Source organism: Notolabrus celidotus, chromosome 22 (genome assembly GCF_009762535.1).
Source record: "Notolabrus celidotus isolate fNotCel1 chromosome 22, fNotCel1.pri, whole genome shotgun sequence".
NCBI lineage: Eukaryota > Metazoa > Chordata > Actinopteri > Labriformes > Labridae > Notolabrus > Notolabrus celidotus.
In genome coordinates this window covers 3,705,758-3,732,010 of record NC_048293.1, presented here as the reverse complement: position 1 = coordinate 3,732,010, position 26,253 = coordinate 3,705,758, and the positions used below count along the sequence as shown (strand labels likewise).

At 39.4% G+C, this 26,253-nt stretch overlaps 1 protein-coding gene across 2 annotated transcripts; it reads left to right on the top strand.

The window, feature by feature from the left end:
• The first annotated feature begins 6,597 nt into the window (after positions 1-6,597).
• Positions 6,598-13,935, top strand: mbip (MAP3K12 binding inhibitory protein 1). Of its 2 annotated transcripts, none has more exons than XM_034675233.1 (9): positions 6,598-6,787; positions 8,329-8,445; positions 8,644-8,847; positions 9,433-9,529; positions 9,874-9,939; positions 10,292-10,444; positions 10,847-10,944; positions 13,240-13,278; positions 13,369-13,935. In XM_034675233.1, the coding sequence occupies exons 1-9, from the start codon at positions 6,668-6,670 to the stop codon at positions 13,474-13,476; spliced, it is 1,002 nt and encodes a 333-aa protein (XP_034531124.1). In that variant the 5' UTR covers positions 6,598-6,667; the 3' UTR covers positions 13,477-13,935. The 2 variants fall into 2 exon arrangements, with proteins under 2 accessions (XP_034531124.1, XP_034531125.1); XM_034675234.1 differs by having other exon boundaries at positions 6,624-6,787; positions 10,850-10,944.
• The last annotated feature ends 12,318 nt before the right edge of the window (positions 13,936-26,253 follow it).

Here is a 26,253-nt window from a genome sequence, read left to right as displayed (position 1 = left end):
GTGCTAGTTCTGCTTTTTTTGACGGGGGTACTCAGTTTTTAGGTGCTGTGAAAATTATTAAATTCCATATAAACCACTTCCTAACTTTTTAAATCATAAATGGATGCTAAAGAAGCAGTTTCTCTATCAGCTTGGTCGTTGTTTACTTCTGCCTTCTGAAACCAGAAATTCAGTGACGTCTGACCCAGCATACTGCAACACGGATTGAACAGAACACTCATACTACAGACTAAATTCAAACGCAGTATGAACATTAGTAGGTAGTATGTAGCAGGCTGTTTCGAAAACAGCCATAGAGATAGTCATATGTCAAAACCTCACTGAAAATGTTGGGAGTGCAAAATCAGTGAAGTTGCAGGTTGTAAAACCAAAACAAGAAGATAAAAGAGACAAACCATTTAGCATAGAAAAGAGTCTACTGGTTGGTAAAATGTGGCTATTCAAAATATAATCCATGCAGCCATTTTCCATGCTTAGGATGAGAAGCTCAAATGTATTACAACTTTTACTGCAACCTCATGTTGTTATAGGTTGCTTCAGTCACATAATGGTAGCAGGTCTGGCATACCATTTTCCTTTAACCACTTTGTGACTGACAACTGTAACCCAATGGATAATAAAAATACATAGGGGAAAGCACCATATTGCAAGGGAAAACAGGGCTCTCATGCATTTCAACCTGTTCACACACTCACACGCCACACTTTGTATTTCTCCACTGAGTAATTACTTGGACAACTTGCCATGCACCAGCTAATCTAAAAGAAAGAAAGTAATAAAGCTACCCAACAGCCAATCAAAAAATAGCATCATTGTATCCGGGTAAAACAATGCAACAACGTTACGTTCCAAAGAAAAGGATGCACATGGGCAATGCAGACTGACCGCATAGAAAAGGCATACAATTCATAGCCATCATAACTGCTAGCTAACATTGATATAAGCTTGAAACTGGCCAGTGTTAACATTGGCTGTTTAACTTTCATTAGCCGTCGTAACTGCTAGCAAGCACTGCTTAAAATGTACCAGTGCTAACCATGACTGTTTCTTAACAGTAGCTAAAAGGTTACAAAATATGTTGCCTTACTTTAAATAATGCCAAAGTTCGCTTCAGATTTTTACAATCACTTGTAATGACCATGATATATTGCCCTTATTCGTACAAACTCAGTAATATCACAAACAGCAAGAAATTATATAGTTTTATTTTTCAACTTCAGTAAAACTTTAACGCCTGATTCGTTCATATTCTGGTTATTGTAGTTCTACTGAACTACAGGATAAGAGTTGTTTCTTAGCTACTTTTTCTGAGGTCAAAAATGAACTTTGAACCTCAGCTTTTGAATCACCAAGGCAAGTAAGCACTCAACTTCATCTGCTGATGACAGCTAGCGAAGGCTATCAAATGGGCCTGTCAATGAGCTTCTCTTCCATCCACACTGGTGCTGACTTCTGTTATCTCACCAGCATTGCAATTTTGCCAGTCCTGTGATGTGTCATATATGAAAAGACTGCAAAAAAGCATGATTCACAGGCAATCAAAGGCATGTAATGGAAAACCATCTGAACACAGGTCGGGCCAGAAACCTCTTCAGTCACTCTATATGTGAAAGTGAACCTGTTTTAAGCTGATTAAGCGGTTACACATGTAAAGGCTGAAGTGCTGGTGGCTGTTCATCTTCCTCTTTCTGATTGGAGATGTGGCAGGAACAGCAGCATGCTGTAGTAAAAGCCAGTTAATAACTGTATGAGGATCCTTAGCGCTTTGTCCATATCATTAATGCTCTTCACAGCCAGAAGTGGCTTAAAGCAATAACCTGCCTGCCTACCCTTGTGGCTAACTTTCAGAGGAGACTGCATTTCATAGGAGTGTGGTGTTTTCCCCATCACATTAACTCAGAGAGAGTTTTGCCTCTTTATCAGCAGTGAAAACATTCTCAATTTTTTTTTCTGAATTTTGTTAGGTTTCTAGACACACCAGCAGCAACTTTTTGAAATACTCAGCAATTTGTGCCTTTCAGCTGTTGGTCAGTTGGTTGACCAAAGTAGCTCAACAGGAATTGAATAGATTATCATAACGTTTGTCAAGTGCCTCTAAGCTGTTGTAACCATGCTGAAGAAGTGAAACTAGCAAAGTATTCAACAACATACTAGATTCATTGCAATGAAATCTGAACAATGGCCAAGAGTGTAGAATGGTCTACAACACTGGAGGGGTTTTGCTGCATCTGTGAGTCGTGTTGTGGCCGTTTGCAAAAATAAAAAATGAACTAGTATATTAATATTTGTACATGGTGGGATCAATTTTGCCTCTGTGTATATTGTTACCAGAGGATGAGTCCTTGTAACTTTGTTGATCCCCCTTGCTTTTCTGGTGGCATTGTTTAGGATTGGCTGTGATTGTACAGAAATGTTATTAGGTAGATATTTATGAAACCTGGACATCCATCATCAATTTTCCTTTAATCTTTGTCTCTAAAGGAATACCTTTAAAAAAAAACCCATTTCAATCCATCAAAAATATCTGTATATTCCTCACTGTGAATGTTTTAGCAATTTAAAATTTGAATTTAGTTTAAAGCACTGCTATTTGAATACAGTCTCATAGAGACGATGGCTTGAATTCAGACTCTGTCTTTCAAATGAAATAACCAGACATTCATAACATTTAATGTTTAATCCATCGTAGTGTTTTCTTGCTTTTGTTGGTTCCCTTTTCAAATGAGAGCTGGTTGTAAAAGACATTAGTTGCTAGTTATAAGGAGCAACATTTCTGCATGTTCAGCTGCTGTAAGGAGCTCGGTCTTAAGCACAGAGGAAAGGGAACACATTTAATTATTCCCCTCTCAGTTAAACGAGACAAAACCTTCCCTCGGCAATCCACTTGGCTCTCCACATTGTGCACCCTCTTTCTTCCAACCCTCCCGTCTGGCCTTTACTCTGTCTCATGCTCTGTCAACATCATCTGCCGACCGTGGAGCAGACAGGCTCAAAAGCAGACCTTGTTACTTTCCTGCAGGTGGCTGATGTGACTATGGCAAGAGGCAGCAACAATCCCTCTTCACTCGCTCCCCTCCTCCACCTCCTCCTCCTCCTCCTCCTCCTCCACCACCACCACAGAACCTTGTCTCCTCCACAACACAGACTCCCTCTCTCTCTGTTAACACCGCATTCTTCTGAGTCCATGAAGAATTTTCAACCTAACAAGGTATCTTTGTAACAATTCCCTACTTAACATTAAGCAGTCTCTAAGAAATTACTGACCACATTTTATTCTAAGAAAAAACACTGAGTTTTTTTTGTGATTCGTAGACTCAAATATTAAAAAAAGGGGGTTAAATGCAGTTCAGGAGCTCTTTTCAAGCAAATGTAATTCTATTCCTCCAAACCCAGGGGAAATGTGTAGTGTACTTCTTGCCTTTAATTATTTACTCAAGTTTCTATAGCATCATGAGGAAAAAGGTGACATATGTACTGTTTAAAAAAAAAAAATCTAAGTTTGGATGTATCTGCTTGCAAAGTTGTGAGGTACATTTAGATGCATTCAGTCAAGTGGTGGATTGAGTCCAATTAAAAAAAAACTATATTTTCGTATTCATTTTTTAATAGCGCATTACCCCAATCCATTTATTTCCCATTTTGATACTAAGTTTTACTATTAGAGATTTAAAAACCCTCATAAAATGACACAAAGGTATAAATCTAACCACATTAATACACATTAAGTAGGACAAGCTCCCCTGCAACAAAATAAACCTTAAATACTGATGCATCAGTAATAATAATCTAATAAAATAATTCTCTCTAATCATGGCCCATCATTCAAAAAGGATAATGTTACTTCTTAGGACTTTGAATATATTAATCTGCTTCTTGAGTAATTTTAGAAAGTTCCTTTAGTCACTTTTTTTATTTTCAACAAGATAGTTATTTTGTAAAATATAACCACAAGAGTATGAAGCAACATTCAAAGACAGAATGTTTTTCTCAAATTCAGTTTACAAAAATAATAATAATACTAACGCAGCCATAAAGAAAAGTATCACATTGTTCTTTGGCTAATCTAAGCACCGCCAATCACAATTATTGCCAGTTTAAAGAAAAAAATAATAATCACAGCTCTCTGCTCTGCAGCCAGGCAAATTAAATGAGCAGTTTTTTAATTTCTGAGCTCTTGCTGTGTGGGAACATTCAGCAATGGCTCAGCATGTCAAACCGTGTCAAGTGTTACAGTTCCCTTCCTGTTTCAGGGGAAAAAAATATCACCCCAGAGATGAATTAAAGTAAAAAGGCTTGTCTTCAGACCCCTTCCTAAAATGATTAACCCTGCTAGAGAGCATTATTCAACTCTGAGTGGTTGTGCTTTCTCATTGCCTATAATTGTTCTTTTTCTGTTGTTGCCTTCATCAGTCTCTCTCCTCATTATATGAAAAGAAGGAAAAATGTCTGAATAGAAGAGGGAGATTTTCCCACAGTCACTCAGCTCAGAAAAATACGCCATTGTCGCCAGGTTCCCATCCCAATGCCCTGCTGCACAGTCCGTCGGGTCTGAGGGACAATGTTCCTATAATTGAAAGACCATTCTTCCGCCTGTTTGAAAAGTAATTGATGGAAGATACAGTTAAATGTAGCTACTAATCTCACATTTAAGTCAGTGGAGTCTGCAGGTAGCCGTTTGTTTCTCATATGACTGCAGGTAAAAAATGAGAGTGAAAAATGAGAGTAACAGTATAATTTCATTTAAGTTCTTTTCTGTAGGCTTATTAAGCAGTTAACATAGATATATAAGTTCATCTAAGCAAGTATGACCAGAAGATAATTTCATCTTTAGGTCTCATTCATCGTAAATTTCACCAATTATGAAAAGCTCTTCGCGTATACCGATGTAGTCTGAGCTATGTGTATAATTGTCCACTGGTGCATCAGTGACACTGTGCCAGCATAACTCTATCAGATCAAAAGAGCCTGCCAAAGCCTCTTCTGATAAAATAAGCAATGCTTCCTGCTCTCCTACATTTATTTAACATGCAAACATCATTTAAGTGACCAACAGAACATATTAACTCATAAAGCAACTTCTGAGGAAGCATAAGAAAAAAAATACAAACATGAAACAAAGAAGAGTAAAAACTAAAACAATTTGATAACATGACATGAAATGTAGACCATGGATATGTTTCTTAGTGGATTTATATTTCAGAGCTGTGGTGGTAGTTAGACCTAATCCAGACAACATTTGAATGGTTTTGTTGATATGAAGTGCCTGATGGTAAAGAAAGCTGTTAAAAATGTCAACAGAGACCGGCTGAAACTATAATATGGCCTATTGTGTCAAATGATCCGTAAGATAATATCTTCCATGCTGTTCTACTTAAACATTAGCAATTTCTATGATGTGTGAGTATGATTTGCTGTTAATACTTCTACTTTCAGAAATTATTGTGGCAGTGTTTCTTGAACTACACTATGGAGGATTTCTATTACGAATCAAATTACTTTGTTATTGTCTTGAAAGGAATCTGTCTGCACACAGACACTGAAGAATAGATTTTAACGAATATGAAAGAAATTTTAAAAAGCCATATTAAAACGAACAAGACTTTTCAACAACTTCAACGACAAAACATAAGAAATAAAATACAAAAACTCAACTCAACTCAACTCAACTTTATTTGTATAGCACCTTTCATACATAAAAACAGCAATGGTAAAATGATAAAAGGCATGATTATAAATAAAAGACTTAAAAATGAAATAAAATAAATACAGTAAAACCTATAGAATAAGTAATAGAGGAAAGAAAAGACTGATCCCCCGAAATGCACCACAGAACGCCAAAAGGAAGTCATTTCTGTCTGTGGCCATTAGAGTGTACAACCCCTCCCTCTGATCACTGAACTGTATTCTGTACTCTGTGTAATAACTGTGCAATATCCCTGCCACTTCAACATCCTGTAAATAATACCTTCATCCCCAGTGCTTTTGTACATAGCAAATTGTAACTATTCTGTGTTTCTGTATATACTTGTTATTAATCCAATTCATATTATTTAATTTGTATTTATATCTTATTTTATTCCATCTTTCTATTAATATTTTGACTTTTTCATACTGTATATTAGAGCATTCTGTAACAGCTGAATTCCCCCCCAGATAAATAAAGTATTTCTGATCCTGATCCTGATTCTGAAAAGTTAAAAATAAGGCAGCGTTAACAAGATCAGATTAATACAAGAAATAATTAAATAATTAAATAAGATAAATGTTAAAGCAATGATTTAAATAATAATGATTCAAATAATAAAAAATAATAATATTGCAGTCCAGGGCTAAAAATAAATTACTCCAAATTAAAAGCTAGATTAAAATGGTAAGTCTTAAGTTTACTTTAAGAAACACCCAGAGAGCTCGCCGTTTTAATGTCCAGTGGCAGTAACACATTTATATAATGCAAAATAAACTCAAACTAATTATCTAGTCACATTATTTCCTTTGTGATGACACAGATCCATGCAGTTTGATAAAGTTGTAACTCATTTGTTCTTTCCTGAGTGAACCAGGCGTTCACGGTTGTGGGCCCGCGCATGCGTATCTGCAGCCTTGCGCTCGTCTTCTGCTTGCACGCGGTCTCATTCCGACCAATCACAGGGCAGCGTTTTGTTCTGCAATGGCGGAGACAATGAAGCTGAGTGGAAACCCTCCTGCTCCAAATGAATCCAGCAACATGTCCAGCTACAGGGACTGCATGTGTGCGGTATTGAGGCATTTAGCAGACTTCGGGAGAGAGGTTTGTAGATGATGTTTGAGTCCTGTAGCTTAGAGTGACGCTTCTTTTAGTCTGCGTTGTTAGCTAGCCACATGCTAATGTTTTTAGCAGGGCTCTGTTGTGAGTCGCTTCATTCATTGTGAGTTAATATTACAGGCAGCTTCCTCCACAGCCAGGTTGAAACTCAGAAAAAGAGTATGAGTATTTATTATTTCGTAAATCATTATCGACTTACATGATTCGACATGATTTAACTTAACACCTCGTCTCAATCATTTCAAATGATCTTCGTTTCACTTGACACGACTCACCCATATAGATCTCCAGTGTCTGGCTTTTCTTTACCCTGCAGTGGTGGACAGTGACAGAGTAAATTTACATGAGTACTGTACTTAAGTACATTTTTGGAGTATCTGTACTTGAGTATTATTATTTTGGGGGAACTTATTACTTTTACTCCACTACATTCAGAAGACAATTATTTGACTTTTTACTCCTCTACATTTCTATCAGTGCTCTAGGTACTCACTACTTTAGCTTTGAAGTCAGCTCATGAATTTCCTTTTCTGAAATCTGATCCCACGGTTGAACGTGGAGCAAACGGAATCAATTTCCCTCAGATCAGAGGTGGTAATAATGGCTATAATTCTCCACCTGAGCACCCATGGTCATATCTTGTAGCCCATGTTAGAGGTTTTTGAAATGAAGAATGATGCATATCATTTGAAATGTTCTCCCTGTTTCCTCACATACAAACAAACAAACATTCACAGTCCAACCTGGGAAAGCGTGTTGAGCTACAGAACATTTGTTTCATTCCAGATGAACATTTCAAACTAAGTTGTCTGTGCTTGGAGTAACTTAGTGTCTGTTTTTATTCCATGGTATAGTTTGTAGAGATTTCAAGTAATGGTTTCTAGATAACATATTGTAACAGAATGTACACCTATGTATTCTTTACTGCACTTGTGTATTTTGAAAATACAACGTTTTAAGATTTTTAAAGAAGTACTTTGAATACTTCAGTATTTTTAAAAGGAAGTACTTCAGTACTTTAACTCAAGTAATAATCTGACAGAACAACTTTCACTTGTATTGGAGGAATATTTGACCTGGAGTATCTATACTTTGACTTAAGTAATGAAGCTGTGTACTTTGTCCACTACTGTTAACCTGTAATGCGTAATTTTAATATAAGTCAGTATAATGTGTGTGTTGGATTACCCCGGACTTCTGTTTTTTGTCTTCTAAAAGAAGACAATCCTTATAAGACGTAAACTCTGACTAAAGCCCCTTTCACAGACACTTTCCTCAAATGTATAATCTATATATACTTTGTATTAGCAGCATTCTCGTAGTGGTTTTGCACCACTAATTTAATGGGCTGGAAATGTTATTTTTTTAATTATTTAAAGTCAATATCTGATCAACTTCAATGCCTACAATCATCTGTAAAATGCCAAAGTTATCCTCAGACTGTAGTAATACATGAGGAACACAGAATCTGTAGTGCTCTCATATCCAGGTCAGTTTAACCTTATTTGGTGTGGTTTTTTTTGTAGCTAAAAATGGGCGAAAATGCTCTGAGGATAGACATCAATGTTGATGCTGTGGATCTTCCATCATCTCCAGAAGCTCATGTTTACAGCTATTTGCAGGAGCATATCATGAAATTACAGGTAAAGTGGCTACATAATGCATAAGATTTCCTATTTCAGCATTTTGAAATTAAATTATATATCATATTTGGGTTAGAATGGTTTGCAAAAATAGTCATGACTAATGCACTTCAGATAACAATGCTGTTTTCATTGTATCATTTTCCTGGGTCTCATTTGATATAATTATGTCTTTGTTCCCCTGATTATTTTCAATAGGCTGTTTCAGAAAACGTAAAGATACTCATGGATGCGGATGCAGCATCTGCAAAAGGCAGTGTTTCAAATGATGCTGTCACCACATCATCACTAACAGAGCAGACGTCTGCACTGTTGGAGCCGCATCCTCCTGGCTCAGACGCTGCAGAAAGCAAGACGGCATCCGATGACATCATGGTTCAGATCAGAGCCAGAAAGTCAGAGGTTGGTCCCAGTCAGCAGATCTGTCAGCTGTTCAGGCAGTGACATTTTTTGGAGCCCTCTTTACTCTCTGTCAAGTAAATGAATAATCATAAGTAATTGCTCCCGAGGATGTGCACATGACGTGCCGCGATGAAGCAAATGCTTGATGGAGATCTGATAAGCCGAGTTCAGCGGAGAATAAGGGGTTCTTTAGTGCTGTGGTTGGGCAGAACAGACCACATTGCTGGAGGGCTTTGAGAGAGGGCCAGGTCCTTGATGGTTTATGAAGTGGATGCTCATTACTCTGAGATTGCATGTGGATGAAGGACAAGAGGCCCCATTCTGTTGTGCATTTATTTTGGTAGCCAAGCAAACAGTATTCATAATCCATCATGCAATGATGATGAGCAATTCAACTTTTTTTTTGGCTACCTGGAATATTTTCTTACTACATCTCTCATTTCATGTAAATTACTACACAGTGTTTACCCTGGGTCATTATACTTATGTCGGCAAAAAGAACCTCATTGCATTCTTGACACCTATCAATAACTCATCAATCCATCCCATCTTATTATCTGAGCTGTCTTTCCATTTTAACTCCAGATTGAGCGAAGAATATCTGCATTTATGGAACGCAAGCAGATGGAGATCAATGAAAACAATGTACGCGAGTTCTGCAACGTGATCGACTGCAATCAGGGTGAGAATGGGTAAGAGGTTGGGGGCAGGGTGGAGAGGGAGCCTGCACACAGATTGCCAATGTTTGGGAGAGAGCTGATTTCCACAGGCGAGAGGTCAGCCTGAACTGCTCCAAGAGTGGGGCTGAAGTAGCTAACACACTCGGCCTCAAAACACAACCAGCTTTGTCCAGAAAAACACGAGACAGAGGGTTTCTTTTTTAAAACCAAAGTCTGTGTGAGACACCAGTTATAAAAATCAGGACACACTAATGGGGATGTTGCAGTTGGCGTTACACAAATATACTATTTCTAAGTACTTTGGATTTAAAATATGTATTAAGAATGCTAATGTTTTCCTCTGTAGAAAACAGCTGTGCCAGGACAGATGCAGTTTTCACACCGTATCCAGGTTTTAAAAGCCACGTCAAAGGTAAGAAAATAAATGCTTGCCAGAAATGTCAATGTGATATTTAACACCTTTTTTTAATGTTAGCTGTATTTTTGAAATTACACCCATCATTTTGAAAAAAAAGAAACGTTAAAAAACGACCCAAAATGAATATCCATTACACATTTTCAGGTCAGCTTGCCACCTGAAATTATTTAATAAATATATTTCAAGTATAAAGAGATTTATCAATGTAATTAATCCAAGATTCTCATCAAATGTCAAGAGCTTATAGGACCTCTTCATGCATGTTCATGATTTGTTATTGTTTAGGACTTGGTTAAGCCCCATAAATACCCCGCTTCTGATTATACTATGTTGCTTGACTCATTAGTTACGCGAGTGATAAACACATATGGGCCCCAGACTCGGAGCGGCCAAGGAGAGGCTGGGGAGCAGCAGAGGGGCCCAATGATAAGAGACTGTGGAAATGCAGCCATAGAGGAACGACTTCATAACATCGAGACACACCTGAAACTACCGAAAGGTCAGAGGAGGACAAGGACACACAAGTTTTAGGAGTGTTGTTTCAAATTAATTGTAAGAATGTAAATGTCTCAAAGAGTCTTGTGTCAAACACTGTTCCTGACATTTATTAAGACATCGGTTAAATATTTTTGCCTTGTTTACATTAAACAATTAAAATACAAAGTAAAGGCAACACACTGAAAAGTATCACCTTTGAGAAGTCCATGAAAATTTGCCATTTGAGGATTTTTTGCCTGATCTAAACTTTGCCACATTAACTAAGCAACCATTAATTATGATCCTGCTTCACTTCAACACTTACACACTATCCCAACTCGTAATCTCTAACCTACATTTGTTAAATTAGTCATGCAAAACTACCAGTAATCAGGCTGTTCAACAACTGTTTTTATTCCTTTAGCAGGCCCAGTTCCATTGAGTGTGTACCACAGGCTAAAGAAGCTGGAGGATCGTATCCTGGAGTTGGAGGGACTCTCACCAGAGTACTTTCAGTCCGCGGTGAGGCTCATAGCTTTGAAGTAGAAACATGAAAGCCTCTTAATAATCATTAGTCAGTGTTCAGTCAGGATTCATACACAGGTCATACAGTAATGGATGTAATTTCAGTGTTTGAATTTTCTAGTGGGCTATTTTAAATTATTGGCGTAAATTAATTTGCACAAATCATATAAAATAGAGCTACTAAAAGTTACTGTGTTCCTTTATTACATGTATCTGAATTGGAACTTTAACTCTTAATATTTAGCTTTTAGAAACCTCTTACATTTATGCTCAGTGATCTGTAGGTGTGTGTGCTACAAATTATGAAATATGATTAATTGCAAATTGCTTAACTTCAGCTGGTCAGATAAATCCTGTCATGTGAGGGATAATGTATAGTGCATGGGTAATTATGGGCATTGCGTTTTGACAGGGCGAGCAAGACTCTGACATGAAGCAGATCATACTCCACTATTATCAGAGATGGTTGGGGCCCAGTAACTCCTTAGGCTGCGCTCACTTCTGTGCCCAGTAACTGTTATTGTTTTCGATTCTATAGAGGAGCCAGAAATGTCAGAGTCAGAGAACTAATGTTTTTGCCACAGTGTCAACAGGCAGAGGTGAAAGATGCTAGGCTCCTTAACGTTGTGTGATCAGGTTGTCCACAGCGTTGATAATGAATCACAGTTGTTACCGAGTTTTGACCAATCAGAATCAAGCATTTAACTCAGCTGTTAATAATTGACACTGTAATTCTAACGTCAATGACATTTCTTTCTGCTCAACTAAACTCACTTATGTAACCTTGGGCTATAACAGACTTCTTAAATACACAGCTTTCAATATTAGAACTTTTCAAAGACCATTTTTAAATTGATAGTGATAACACCATGTTTAGCATTTCTATGAATGAATTTTAACATAATTTACATTTAACAGCAGCCAGTAACTGTTTTAGAATTCACATGCTGTCAATTATGATGGGAAACATGTGTTATTATTTACGTCAGTAACGCTGAGGAGGCTGCATGCAGTCTGCAGACAAGAGCTTAATGGGCCCAGCTGATTAATTGGCCTATCTCTACCCAAAAGGTGCAGGTGATACATATAAATATATTTGGTGCTGTTTACCTCTTGGCTTTGGCACCTTATTGTCCAGGCTTGTGCAGGTGCTGAATGTCCTGTATTTCAGATGTGTTGGTTTATTTTACCCTAGTATTTCTTTCAGTGTTTCACTCCGTACCTGTAAGTAGTCTAATGAGGTTTTTTTTTTAGTTTGTCTGTTTCAAACACTCTTCTTCATTTGGTGCATTTAAGGTGTGCACTGTAGATGCACCAAATGTGTGTTTTGTTGTCGGCCAAATCTTGTTGAAATGAAATCGGCTTTGTGAGAGGAGTTTGTGGGTGATGCTAATGTAGCTTCCCCTGATGTGCACTGATACTCCAACACATCTCCCTCCTCGAGGTACACTTGACTTAATTTGAGTAAAATATGCAACATGTTTTGTTATGTTCGCTTTAACTTTAAGGTCACTGCAGAAAGCCCACTCGACTACTTTTCACTACACCATGCTTTTCATAGCAGCAGGTTTCAAAAGATCTCAGCAGATAATTTACTGGACTTCATATTCAACCTCACATACTTCAGCAGAGTCACACAGACTCTAATATCCCATGTTGAAGGAGTCGGTCCAGTGCGTTTAGTTATCTGGGAGAGTGTGCTTAAGATGCTGCATGTCTCTTCACGCTGGTATTTGTGAGCACAGCATGCTGCTTCTGTGAGTATGCTGCTCTCCATCTGCCTTTGACTCACTGCATGTTTGTTTGAGCAGAGCAAGAGATGTCGAGTGTCTTTGAATAAACTGATGGGGTCTTTTATATTCCGAGTACCACTTTTTTTTTTCTCCTCTATGGCAATTTCTGAAAATACTGTAGTTTGGTGTTTGCTGAAGAGCTGTACACAGTTGGCCCACGATTTCAGGAACCACATTTTAACACTGAACTGCAAAGGAGGCTCCCTGACAAATTACACAGTAAACTCATCAGGTTTTACAGTTAGAGTCAAAGGTGTGGATTGAGAATACATTTATATAAACAAGCTTGCACACCATGGACTGTGGATACTGGTTGGCTGTTACCCCCCTTTTTTTCCTCTAACTTTTGTCAAAATATAACAATAAGGTTAAATATAGATGAATACAGGCAGTTTTTCCCTGTATATCGGGACACCAGGAAAGTTTTGTTTCAAAGCTCCAGCAGTGTGAATGAAACAAATTAACGAGTTGTTTTGTGTACTTGTGTTTTTTATTATAGAGTCACCTGCACAAGCGACCAAAGACGACTCCGGCCCAGGTTTGTCGTTTTGTTTCTTTTCACTGTTATGTCAGGTGGTTTAAACTTTTTCAGATCTATTCATGATTTTTTTTGTACTTTGTTGTTCAGGCGTGCAGTCTGACAGAGCTGGATGAGAAGATCAGTGCAGTGAAAGCGGCACTACTAAAAAGGGCGACTGAATTCGGGCCTGGATATGGAGCAGAGTGTCCGATGTGACATGCTGTAGAATACAAGTAGTGCACCAAACACAACATGTCTTTTAATGTATCACTGAATCGCTTTGTACAAGCTTCATTTCATCTTCATTACAAACAGAACAACTTTATTTCCTCTAAGTGATTTTCAGGGGTGAATCTTCTCCGTCACTATGTGACTGTTGTGAATGTGATTGTTCAGATTTTTATCAGTCAGTCCAACAGAAAGAACAAGTTAATGTCATAAATAAACTGCTATTTTCACTGTCAGCCCTGTAACACTAGTGTATCATTCCTTCTGTTTCTGTGGCGTTTCAATGCAATCAAACTTTCCCTCGTCTGCAACATGATGTCCGCACAGTGAGCTTTTATTTTGGTAGCGTGTCATGCCATTGTCTTGTCTGGACATGTCTTGTGACAGTTTATATGTGCCACTTTATTCATTCCAGCCAGAGTGAAATAAAGGAGAATGATTATCGCACCCCAGTTTTCTGTGAGTTGTTACCTGCAGCCAGAGCTGAGAACCACAGAGTGCACTGCTACCAGAGACACTTCATGATGGAGGAGCACACAACATCACTACAAGTGAAACAACACAGCAACAACTACTTCACAGAGCAACGCAATACCATGTTTAAACTTCCTGTGAGACGACACAGTTTTGATGTGTTGCATTAGTCTAACAAGATAACACTAGCTTACTCTGTTGCATTTCCCGACTGAGCAGTGGAAAGTTACAAGATACAAGCTCTAGTACTGTCTGTACGTTTTAAGTAGCTCTCTTGTTCTCTATTCAGGGTTGTCCGTTTGCATCTCTTGGACTTCTGCTACACTTAATTTCAAAGGTAAAGACTGAACTTCTGGCTCCACATAATTTAGAGAACATCTTCAGGTTTATTACCCGCTACTTTTTAAATAAATAATCATCATGCAAAATATGATAGAATGAATTCATATATCTTTATTGGATGCTGGTGAATTCTCAAGCCACCCAGCAGTACATAAGCATCTCAACTAATGAGAATATTTTAAAATGTTTATATTTTCTTTATTTATTCTAAAAAGGTAAACTGTCATTTTTTCTATATTCATTATACAGATTACATGTAAAGGCCTTTTAGCACTCTACATTTTTTTTATTTGGCTCTCAAAAGTATTGTTTGATGCTTCAGTAGTTTTCAGTGCAGTGTGAAACTTGTCAGGTTATTTGCTGCTGCTTAAAGAGCTGAGTAATTATTCCAGTTTCATTTGGTATCAAACCAAGGCCTTCCTTTGTCATAATTTAATCTCAAAATGCTCCTAAAGCTTAATCTGCATACTTAAATAACTAAATTTGTCTCCTGAGGGAGGAGTCCCCAGATCCCCCTACCCAAATCTATTTTATATAACTGCTTTTTCATCTCTAGAGTTTGCTTTACTCAGGAGCATCACTTCATGATAACAGCTAAAATGTACTTGACTACAGGTAACATATGGAGTAACGCAGACACAGTTAGGTCAAATCTTAAATCACCTTAGATATGGAATTTTGAAAAAATACATGTATTAGATTTATGTATTTTTTTCCTAACAGAAAACACAATTTAAAATCACGTAAGCTTATGTGGAAAGCACCTCTGTAATTTGTTTTAAATGTCAAAAATGTTCAGTCTAAACTTTCATTTTTTTTGGCTTTAATACATGAGTTTTTTTTTAATGAACATAACTGTAACTGCTTTGTAAATAAAGGCATTCATTTTAATTTACTCCAAATGGACTCTTCATTTGATCAACTTTTAACTTATATTCATTGTAAATTGCAATGAACTATAAAACTGAACATAAACTGTTCTGTCTTTAAAATGTAAGTAAATAGTTTAACATTTTTTAGATGGCAGTCCAAATGAAAAGCTAATAGATAAGATAACCATCATAATGTTACATCTAAAAAGCTGTAATTTTGATGCTGCTCAGATAATCAATCAAAGCTGATTAATTTTACATCACAATGACTCTCTTAGCTTTAATGGGTAATACTACAATCTTACTGCTCTATTTAAAAACAGATAAGACATGACGTTAATTCATCATACTCATCTTTAATGTTTTGTAATGCTTGGATTATGTGTGTGCGCTCATGTTGTGTGAGTGTGTAATGCGATGAACCTGCGAGAGCACCTGATTTCTCTGCCTGACTGCTGTGTGACGATGATCACCTCTAATGGTTGTCATTATAACAAATGACCTGATTACTGCAGCTCTGTTTGGAACACATATCACAGCCCCAACAAACCAGCATTAAATGGGACGCCGCTGCGTTTGACACTGTGTCATGTTTATAAAAGGCTTTCACATACAGAATTAACCGAGCACGCAGCTGAAGCAATAACTTAAGCCGTTTTTCTGGCATGAGTCACTGCATCGTCTCAAACCCTCAGCGAAGGATTTTTTCATGGTTATTACAGTATCTATAGTAGTAATGGTATATAAATCCTCAAGAAACAGTTTGTGAGCAGTATGTTAAAGCTGTAGCTGATGAAGGCAGGACTAGTTTCACTATTTGATTGCTTATTTTTAGAGTTTCCAACTTAGGGGTCGGATTCTTTCCAGTATAAGTATAAAAGAACAAATCTGGTCATTTGTGAGATGATAAATGTAGAAAAGAGGGAAAATAAAGTTCTGTCTCTATTATTGAATTTCCTGCTTTTCATGACCACTTTTGTCCTCATGCATTGATCTAAATGTAACCATTTAAGTCACTTAATAGAGCTAATAACATCTTTCCTGATACAGGAGATCTTCTGAACTTTGCATCACCTGCAGTTTCATTGGAAACAATTACATTCTTAAAGCTTCAATGCATTTCATAACCTTGTTGGGTTTTAAAGCTTATTTGAGGAGTTTTAAGCTGGTTACGAAATGGACTGAAATGAATGCTCGTGCCCTATTATGATTGACAAAAGCAAATCAGAACATCAGCAACAAGTTTTAATGCCTGTAACCACTGTAAGGGGGTAGGTGTGAGACCAGACGACAGGTGCCTACATACATAATACATTACGATACACCTTTAATTTACTTTTTCCATAGTGAGTGATGTGTTTGATTGTTAAAAGAAGGCAGGATGATTTTTAGATTTCATCATAAAACACTGCTTAAACATGTATGTAAGAGGTATCACTTTGTCCACAGGGGGCACCAAAATCAACACAGTTCCTCACAAGAGCTTCAACAAGTACTGATTTAAAGATATGCATATAAGAAATATGACAATTGGTATTGCTTTCAAGTTAAAGGTGTTTTCCTCTGGCTACTTGTGGGTTGAGTTTCCATTAAGCTTTATATTTTCATTTAGGTGAAAGTCTAAACACTAGTGGACTTCTTCTCAATCAGTCCTGTAACTCTGCAAATTTTAATTAACACCTCTGTCACATCCCTCACTAGTTTTCCTTGTCTTCTTTTCTTTGCTAGTGACTGATCAGCCCTTAACCACCAAATGAGAAGTTTTGCTCTCCAAACAAACTAAGTAATAATAAGTAACACATATACTAACAGTTATCCTGCAGTTTTAATAGATAGAGGTGAAATGTGCCGGACTCCTTTACTGATTGGTTTGATTTGACATGTGTGATCCGGCATTCCCTAGACTTGCTTTTGCTATTCAGTATTAAGAACCATTGTTAAGGGAGTCAAGTGTTTAACAAAGCCAGGTGATTAGTAAGAAAGCCAGATATCAATATAAACCTTCCACTAACTTTAGCTGTTCTTTACATTTAGTGAAGTAAAAGTACAATATTTCCTTCGACAGTGCAGCACAATGGAGCTATGAAGCAGAATAAGAGGAAATACCAGCGTTACACAAAACACCACATAATTGTGTTCCGGTAAAGCACTTGAGTAAATGTACCTGCTGACCAAGGCTGTCTTTTTTTTTGAGCTAGGCGAGAACCCAACATCTTCCTCAATGAAATACCCACTTTTTCTAAGCCATAAGCTCTTATAAACAGATTGACTGCAGAAAGAAAAGATTCTTTGAGCCAGCTACCTTGACCAGGTCATGGTTAACTGAATGAAAGCACAGACTCGGACTGTATTTTAGAGCCACTGGAGGTTTCAAGTACTTCAAAATTTCACTTCTTTTTTTGCATCTGAAAATCCGGTCTTTTTTAAAATAATTTTGCAACAGGTGTGAGAAAAAGCAACTTTCTCATGTCTCTTGAAGCTACTGTAAGTCCCCTCCTTTGCTACGGTTGCTTTTTGTTTGTCACGTCAAGATTTATTTCAGGGTTGATTGACGGGGTGACCGGAGCACAACAGAAAGCGTTTGCATTGGGATGTTTTTTTGGAAGACATTTTATTCTTAATGCGGAAATGGGGTTTTCTTTTTCACCCCTTCATTCAGGTGTACCTCGCTTGTTCAGCTCTGTCCCGTCTCGAACCTTCAGGGCGACGAGGGGCCACAATGCTCTGGGAAGGGGAGCACTTGAGCTGCAGGGACGTGGATGGACATGAGGAGGGGTTTTGTGTGCGTGTGTGTAGGGGGTGGGGGGGTCGTCCATTGTTCCCCAGGAGCTTTTGTCTCAGACACAGTCCCCTTATGAGGGTTAATGAGGACAAATTGGTCTGAGTGTAACAAATGGATTATGGAGCAGGACAAAAGGTTGTATTTCGCTGGGATCCACCCATCATCTGCCCATTGAGCTTTGCACGGCGGCTAGCGTCTGCGTGAAGTGGCTCAGTAAATATCTCATTATCTATATCCTGTCTGTTTTGTTAGATTGGCACATTTTATTCAATTTCCTTCTTTAAATATAACTAAAATTAAAGTTTATACCACAATAAATCAGCTTCTAATTACTGTAATTAGCATGGCTAGTTTCCTTGGGCTGAAGTAAAGAAACTAAAGTCAGTATGTCAACATTAGTGTCAGTGGTTAGTGCTCTAAGGTTGGGTGGGCATAGTGTACCCTTCAAATGAACAAAGAGCCACTTCCTCATTGACTCGATGTAATTCCTGCCTGTCAATCACTTCTCCCTCAGCCTGATTTCTCCCAACATCCTTGGGAACCTTGCTAAAAAAGACACAGAGGTGTTCCTTGTCTTCTTTGGGTCTGCTCGTATTTTTTCGGTGGGGTCGGAGGAGAGGATTCATATCCATTCATATCTCACAAACTCTTAATGGGCTCCAGGCCCTCCAAAAAGAAAGCTCTTTCCTGTGACTAGTCAGCTCCAGTCTTTATTCATCTGTGGCTCCGTGTCAAAAAAGACTGTTGCTCGTTTGTGCCCTGAACAATGAGGAACAAGGCTAAATCTCGAGCTGGGAACAAAAGGCAGAAAACAGGCTTTTCACTCTGCAGAACATTAGATTCTGACACATTTTGCCATGGCAGTTTTTTTCCCTCCATCCTGAGTGCTGTGGCTCTGGTCTTTTTAAAGAGACCACCTGTTGGCAACAAGCCTGTTCTTCATTACAGACAGCTCTATTATCACAGGATGAGGAGCGCCACAGGCTAACTTTTTTAAGTTAACCCTGCTGCAGTTTCCAAAGCTCCAAAATTATGTATTATTGCTGGAAAATGTATTTCTGCTGGTAATTTTGCATCTTGTTTTTGCGTAAGGGCTTTTGTCGGTGTGAGAGGGAAGTACTTCATTCATGGCCTTGTCACTCAAAAATGTCACAAAGAGGCTCCAATGTAGCAGCTTGAATGTTCTATAACTACACATTTGAAGCCAAATTCATATGCATTGTTTGGAGGAAAATACAAAACGTACCCTACTGTAAAAGTTGTTGCTGGTGGACTCATGTTTTTTAATTCAATTATTCCTGGCTTTTCTGAAGGGGTTTTGTTCTTCTTCGAGAAGCAGATTTGAGCAATTTTCAACACCCCCCTTCCCCCCAAAAAACATTAGCATAACTACAGCGTGATAATGATTTTCACTACTGTGTCTAAAATGAAAGTACTGTAGGTGGCAATATAAAGCAATCAAGTGCATACTTTGGCTTTGGATTGAACATGAAAAACAGGCTGAAGGGAAAAGGAGGGTTGGATTTTCAGAACAATTGTGTGGAGATTTTAAAGATAAAGTTGAATGATTTGTGTTTTTTATAGCTCTGAAAACTTGTGGATACACCAGCAAAATTTAAAGCAAAAGTTCCTTGAATAACCCTTGCTTGGGCTTTGATTTCCTAGTTTCTTTTGCAGGTACAGAGTGTTTTCCACTCATATCCACCCCCTCTCATATTTATCTATATCTTTACTGTGTATTATTGTATGTATCCTTTTGTGCTCAGAGGTAAGTTTTCACACATTGTTAAAAGTTAATGACTTATACATAGAAGTCAAAGTTTTTGCACGGTCAGGGTTCCACCCACCAATATACCAATTAAAAGACAGCCCTCTTACCCCTGTGCCAAATCTCCCTCATTACAGCTGTATTTTTCTGTATTTTTTTCCTGAGTACCTAATTTCATTCCCTTTGATGTACTAACATGTTCTTATGTGACAATAACACATCATTGGAGCCTCGGTTGTACAGGCTCAGTACTGTAGAGCTTTTTGGAACAAGTAGCTTCAGGACAAGCAGGGGGCAACATTAAAACCACAAATACCTCCGCCGTGCTCATGCCATCACTGTCGGAGTACATCCGACGCTTGTTTCATGTTCACAAACACCCAGAGAAGAAGGGGGGTTACATGCACCTGTGACCCTCCCCCAACAAAGCAGACAGCACAGGAGAGGATCCCCCTGCAGCCCACAGGCTCCAACAGTCAGCCGTCAGCTGCTCTCTGTGGCCCCGCTGCACGGCCCCCAGGCTCTCGGGAGTTAAATGTGCCTGTGATATTGCCAGGAGGGAGCAGCGGGAGTCGAATTCAGGCAATTACAATCAAGTCAGGGCATAGTTAGTGCGTGGGCCCTGGCAGCACCTGAGCTGGATGCTGATGAGACACTTAGCCCCAAACCCCTCATGCATTGGCCCAGGCGCTGCAGAGAGCAGACACCCCCCTCCACCCTCCTTCCTCCCCCCTCCTCCTTTCCTCTCTCTTCCCGCAGCAGCAGCAGACCCCCTACCGGACACTTCCACTTCCCTTCACCTCATTTAGGCCCTCTACAGCTCTCTCACCCTCTCTCTCACCCTCTTTCTCCCTCCCTCTCTCTGGCCCTCACATTGCAATACTTGTGCTTTATATAGGTGCTGTGGAGTACTGCACTCAATCACTCTTCATTCATTCACACTGTACAATAATAGACAACTACTCCGACATTGTCCGTCAAGCACCTGTGCATAGCAGAGCTTCTAACATCATGTGACGTGTCAAGCCAAGTTCTTGAGAAATGTGTGAGGAGTTATTTCTCTTACAGGTACAAAAAAGCCAAAGTCAAAACAAAGGCATGTCTGGCTTCCAAAAATGTGAGGTTCTCAAATAAGTTTTAACCTCCCTGATTGAAATGATATGGTCATTTATGCAGAGATGAGTGGTTTGAATAATGCTCTCAAAAATACCTTCCTCTTTAGCCCATAAAACTTACATTCAAACAAAATGTGGAGCACATTTTCTAGATTGTGGTCATTACAAGGGGGGTTGTATGAGGTACTGGTTATAGTAGCACCTCATGAGCTAAGTTAGGTACTGCTGTTCATGAGGAACACATGCTTTAGCTTCTTTAAAAAATATTCAATATATTAAAAAAAATGTAAAATTTGGGACTTTTTTCACCACTTCACCTCAATGTCAGACAGCCTTTTCCTTAAGCTCTGATTTTCCCAGTAACCCTACTTCAAAACCCTGAACTATCCCTTTAATGCATCCTCATAACACATTGGGTCATTAAGCTCCAGACCCATCACACCGCAACATCTACACCAATATGCTTTCACAGGTGTCTTACTATAGGCCTAGCTTTTGATGTCTTATAGCGACAGGAAAAGGAGAACGGAAAGGGCGGTGCACTTCTTGAATATCTATGACCCAAGAATATGGAGTCAGGCATCACAACAACACTCTTAGCCCCTTTTCCCCAATAAGATGCTCTCAGCTCTTTCTGAGGGAAAGCCTCCGTGCTCCCGCCCTCTCTCAGCAGCCACACTCTGCTGAAGTGTCATTAGGATTGTAAAGGGCAGGTTGCCATAGAACTAGGATTGCTGCAGATGTATGGACTCATAGAAGCACCATATTTTCAATGTAAAGATCTGAGTGTGTGAGGAGAGGCCAAACTGGAGACTCTTTGTAATGTTTCTTCGTCTGCAGCCTGTGTGCATGCATCTTTCATGTGTCGCTTTAGTGCTCTGTTTTGTCAGATTGCTAGCTTTACTTCAATCCACTTTCATTGTCTATCTGAGGCTTGTTGGTTAGAGCTGGGTGTAGTATTTGGCAGAGCCAAGGGGGGAAAGGTGGAACACCTCTTTCACGATTTTTCGCCATAATGGTTGTCTTTTGATTTTCACTGGGCTTTGGAGACTACCAGGGATTGTCTCTGTGAAATTATTCCATTTTGGCAGAGAAAAAGAAAATGGATTGCGCTGATCCTGTTTTGTTCCTGGGGGGGACGGCTGCGGTATTATCCTGGGCTGACACCGTTGGCGAAGAGGCAATCACAGTGGCCCTCGCTCTGACAAAAACACTCCATCTGCAAGGAGAGGAGGAAATCACACCACAATGATGTCTGACTCTTCTGCCTCACTCTGGCAGCTGGGCCCTGGGACCCATGAACCGCTACACAACTGCCACCACAATGGCTGTTATACAAACGCACAAACAGCACACTACAATTCAGCAGCTGTAACACACAAAGGCAATGCACCTGCCATCACACGTCAACAAGACCAGGGTGGATTTGTTCGAAAAGTTTCTTCGGTGCTCAAGGCTGGTTTGAACAGCCTCTGTTTTACCTGCTGCCCGATCATTAGTTAATTTCGTTGTTTGTTTCAGAGGTAAAAGTACAACAGCAGAAACATTAGATTTTTAAACCTTGAGATAAAAGCATCAAAAAAGTTATTTCCCAAGTTTCAATCCCACCTAGCTAACAGTTAGCCATCAAACAGGAATCCTATTAGGATGTCAAACGCATGCACACATCAAATAAAAGACAAGCAGCCGTGTAGCTTGCCCTGTTAGTATTCAGCCGCGTCACCTCTCTCCCTGCGTGTCCCGTACCTGGGGATCAAACGCACCTCTTTGTGAGAGAGGCCTGACCCCCCGCTATTAGCAAACAGAAGAGAGCCCAGCTGACACCACTCTTGAGATGTGCCATGCAGACGGAGGCCTGTGATTACAGCACAATCCTGAGGAGACAACCCTCCACCCCTCACTCGCAGACACACAACCACACAGACACCCCCACCCCCACCTCCACCTCTCCTCCACCACAAATTCACCTATCTCTGAAATAGATGTTAATCTCTCGCCCAACTGGCTGCCTCTGAGACCTCGTTGACACACATATAGCCATGAATAATCAATAGGGCAGTATTTCCGTGAACGAGTGCCAGAGAACAGGTCATTTCTCAAGACTATTACAGCGGCAGATTAGAATAGAAAATTGGACTTACAGATTTGTAGGTGAAGGTGGGTTTGCATTTATGGTTCCTCTGTGAGTGTTCATGTGTTTGAATGCAGGATCTCTCTCTATATAAAGGTCTCTCTAGTTTCTTCATAACGCCACATGAAAACCAATGAAGGTAAAGCCAGAGGGGGATTAATTTGTTGTGAGAGAGGCAGAGGCTCAAGTGGGTCTTCAAAAAGCAAATTAGCAGACCCTCATTTCAAAAACCCTTGCACATACTAGAAGATAGTAATGCACAAACACCACATGCATGTGCATGTGTACAGCATGTTCCAGGTAGTAGACAAAAAAGTACATACTTTTTCTTTTTCTTTTGAAGCATCTGTCTTACTTTTCTTTTGCAGTCTGTGTGCCTCTTTGACACACACATACATGCACTTGTACGCACACTCACGAGAAGAAAACTTCAATTCTATCTGCAGGGGCAGAAATCAATCTCACATCTCTTTAGTTAATCCGCGATGGCTCTCTCCAGATCCTGACACTAATAAGGTATTGAGCAGGTGAGGCCAGGGGCTGAGGAGGAGAACAGAGGGAGAGGAGAGGCCTGCAGTCTGGGGCCCGACTGGCGGCTGGCACTGTTCCAGTGCAATTATGAGGCTTGTGTATGGGAGAGAAGGGTGCAGGAAAGAAGCAGCAGAGATAGAAGGGAGAGAGAGAGAGAGGCATAGAGAAAGCGAGAAAGAAAGAGGGGGTGGGGGGAAAAATTGATCCCATCTGTGGTATGATGGTTAATTAAAGCAGCTCTTGAGCAGCCCAAGGATGAGAGGCTTGGCTGGGCTCCTGGAGGCACAGCTCTGATTACTCACACAGAATGGATGGTTTCTTAGCAATGAAAGGAGGAGGCCAAGAGCTGCCTGGTGGGGAGCACAGACGACGTCAAGGAGGAGAGACGTGCATGCTGCACACTTACACATGTGCACACACACACGTGCACTTGTATGCACATGCATACATATACATATGTAAACACACACACGTATACAAGATGAGTGCAAACATCATCAAATTAAGTCAAAATAAGTACATCGGAAAACTAATCAGGTGTAATGTGAGTCCACTAAATGTGAATTTCTACATCAAGATGAGCACAAGGGGTTAATGACAAAACAGCTGTAGCTGATCTAATTGTAGCCTTTTAATGTCACATGTCACCAGAATCACACGATGGGTTAATTACTGAGAATGTATGCCTCTACATGGACTCCACAGTGAGAAGAAACATCATCTTTAAGAGAATTCCAAGTTGATTTAATAAGCTATCGTTATTCTTTCGTAACACACTTGCTTCTATCATGTACCTGAAAAGAAAAGCTGTGATTCTGCCTCCAATTTTCCCTGTTATCAAAGTTTCATTTTATCTCATCATTACATTTAGGTAGCTCCCAAAGCACTTTACACCCACCTCATTGACATTCATGGATCTCTCATATGAGAGGGCATGGGTGACAGCAGAAGCACTTTGGTATGACCCCACCCCCCCATGGTGAGAGTTGGTATTGCATAACATAGACAGAGAAATAAAAATAGGTCATTTCTGCAAACACATTAAATTGTGCTGTCACTTAGTTTGGATTTATATCTTTACAGCGTGCAAAGCTTTATAACTATATGATATGGCATGGATCTATTATATAGAAATTACATATATTGAGCTTTTCAGGATAAAACAATAGTCATTGAATCTATGCAAAACAAGGGTTCTTGAAAGATGATATGCAGATGGAACAGACTCAGCCCATCCTATTTTATAAAGTTGAAGATATAATCATACTCTCAGAGTTAGAGAGGGGTTATAATAAACCTCCAACTCTGAGGTGTATGAATTATGTATATGGCAATGATTTGATGGCTGCAAAATAGAAAAGAGGGTGCGAGAGGCTGATTGAGGTGCTCCACGTGGTGCATCGTTTGCTGCTATGTCTCCGGCTACAGACATCCAAGGTCAGGGCCCTCTGCTAATTGGTGTCGGGCCGAACGCTTCTGAGCTAAATGAGAAAATTACACGTTCTGGGAGGAATCAGCTGCAGTTGTCGTGGTGGCTTTTTACGGCACGACTGCAGTTGAATCTGTGTGGCGGAGACAGACGTCTGAGTCTCTGTTTGTTGGGGGGAGAAGGAGGGGAGCTAGGAGGAAAACTTTAGTGTTTGAAAGTGTGGGAGCTTCAGGTCACACACACAGCAACACCCACTGAACATACACACCCTGCCTGAGCATTTGAGGGAAGCTGTCTTGGACCACATATACAAAGCTTTATGACTCTGCCTCTGTCCTTTATGGCACATGGGCTTCAAACCTAGAGGAGTCAGCTCACTCACATAACTTAAGAAATACATTTTAAATCTAAGGTTCAAAGTGACATACAAACATGCAAACATTCTGCATGTCTTTAACAGTCAGTGGATCAGATGTCTAAATCAAACAGAAGTCTATATTTTATCAATTGTAGTGATGGTCAGAGAGAACTTATTACTCTTCTGCCTATGAGACCGTATGTCATCTTCTAACACTTTTATTTTGTTTTATAATCTGCAGTTCCATGTTTTGTTTCACTCCCACTACATCTCTACAGTTTTGCTCTAGAAACAATGTGCCACAAAAAAGAGACTGCAACCTTAAAACACCAAACAGACACAGTTCACGAGTTGTTGGTGGACATAATGGTGCATTTAGAAACTAAAGGACAGGATATTTTCTTGAGTAGGTGATGGAGACTAAAACAGCACTACCAGTATGGTGTCTGGTGGAATTATGTTCATTGAGCAGCCAAAAACATGACTCCATCTTTAAACTGTAGACTGATCTGTCTCTGTCTAAAATGTTAGTGTTTAAATTATGATTTGACTTCTCATTGATCTGAAACTTTGCTTCTGCACCATTGATGCCAATAAGTTTTAAAGGTGACATATTTTGCTCTTTTTCATCAACATATAATGGTCTAAGAGGTCCCCAAAACATGTCTTTAAAGTTTATTGCTCAAAAAAACACTTTGAAATAAGATTTTGGTCTGCCTGTAAACCCCTCTTTTTCAGCCCTGCTCAGAACAGTCTGTTTTCTGTGTCTCTGCCTTTAAATTAGAAGGAGCTCTCTGACCATGCCCCTTAAGGAAGTGGATGTGGCCTCGGCTCTCCAGCACGTTGATCTAATGTTTACATGTTGGCTGCATAGACATGGCTGCTCACAGACCTGCGTTACCTCAGCCCTCTGAATTTGATCCAGAATCTGATCCTAACGGAGGGCACCTGCAGCAGGACCTT

Coding starts and splice junctions, on each gene's coding strand:
- mbip (XM_034675233.1), top strand. CDS start 6,668: ATGGCGGAGACAATGAAGCTGAGTGGAAACCCTCCTGCTCCAAATGAA. Junction 6,788..8,328: donor TAGCAGACTTCGGGAGAGAG/GTTTGTAGATGA, acceptor TTTTTTTTGTAG/CTAAAAATGGGCGAAAATGC. Junction 9,940..10,291: donor TTTTAAAAGCCACGTCAAAG/GTAAGAAAATAA, acceptor TTGACTCATTAG/TTACGCGAGTGATAAACACA.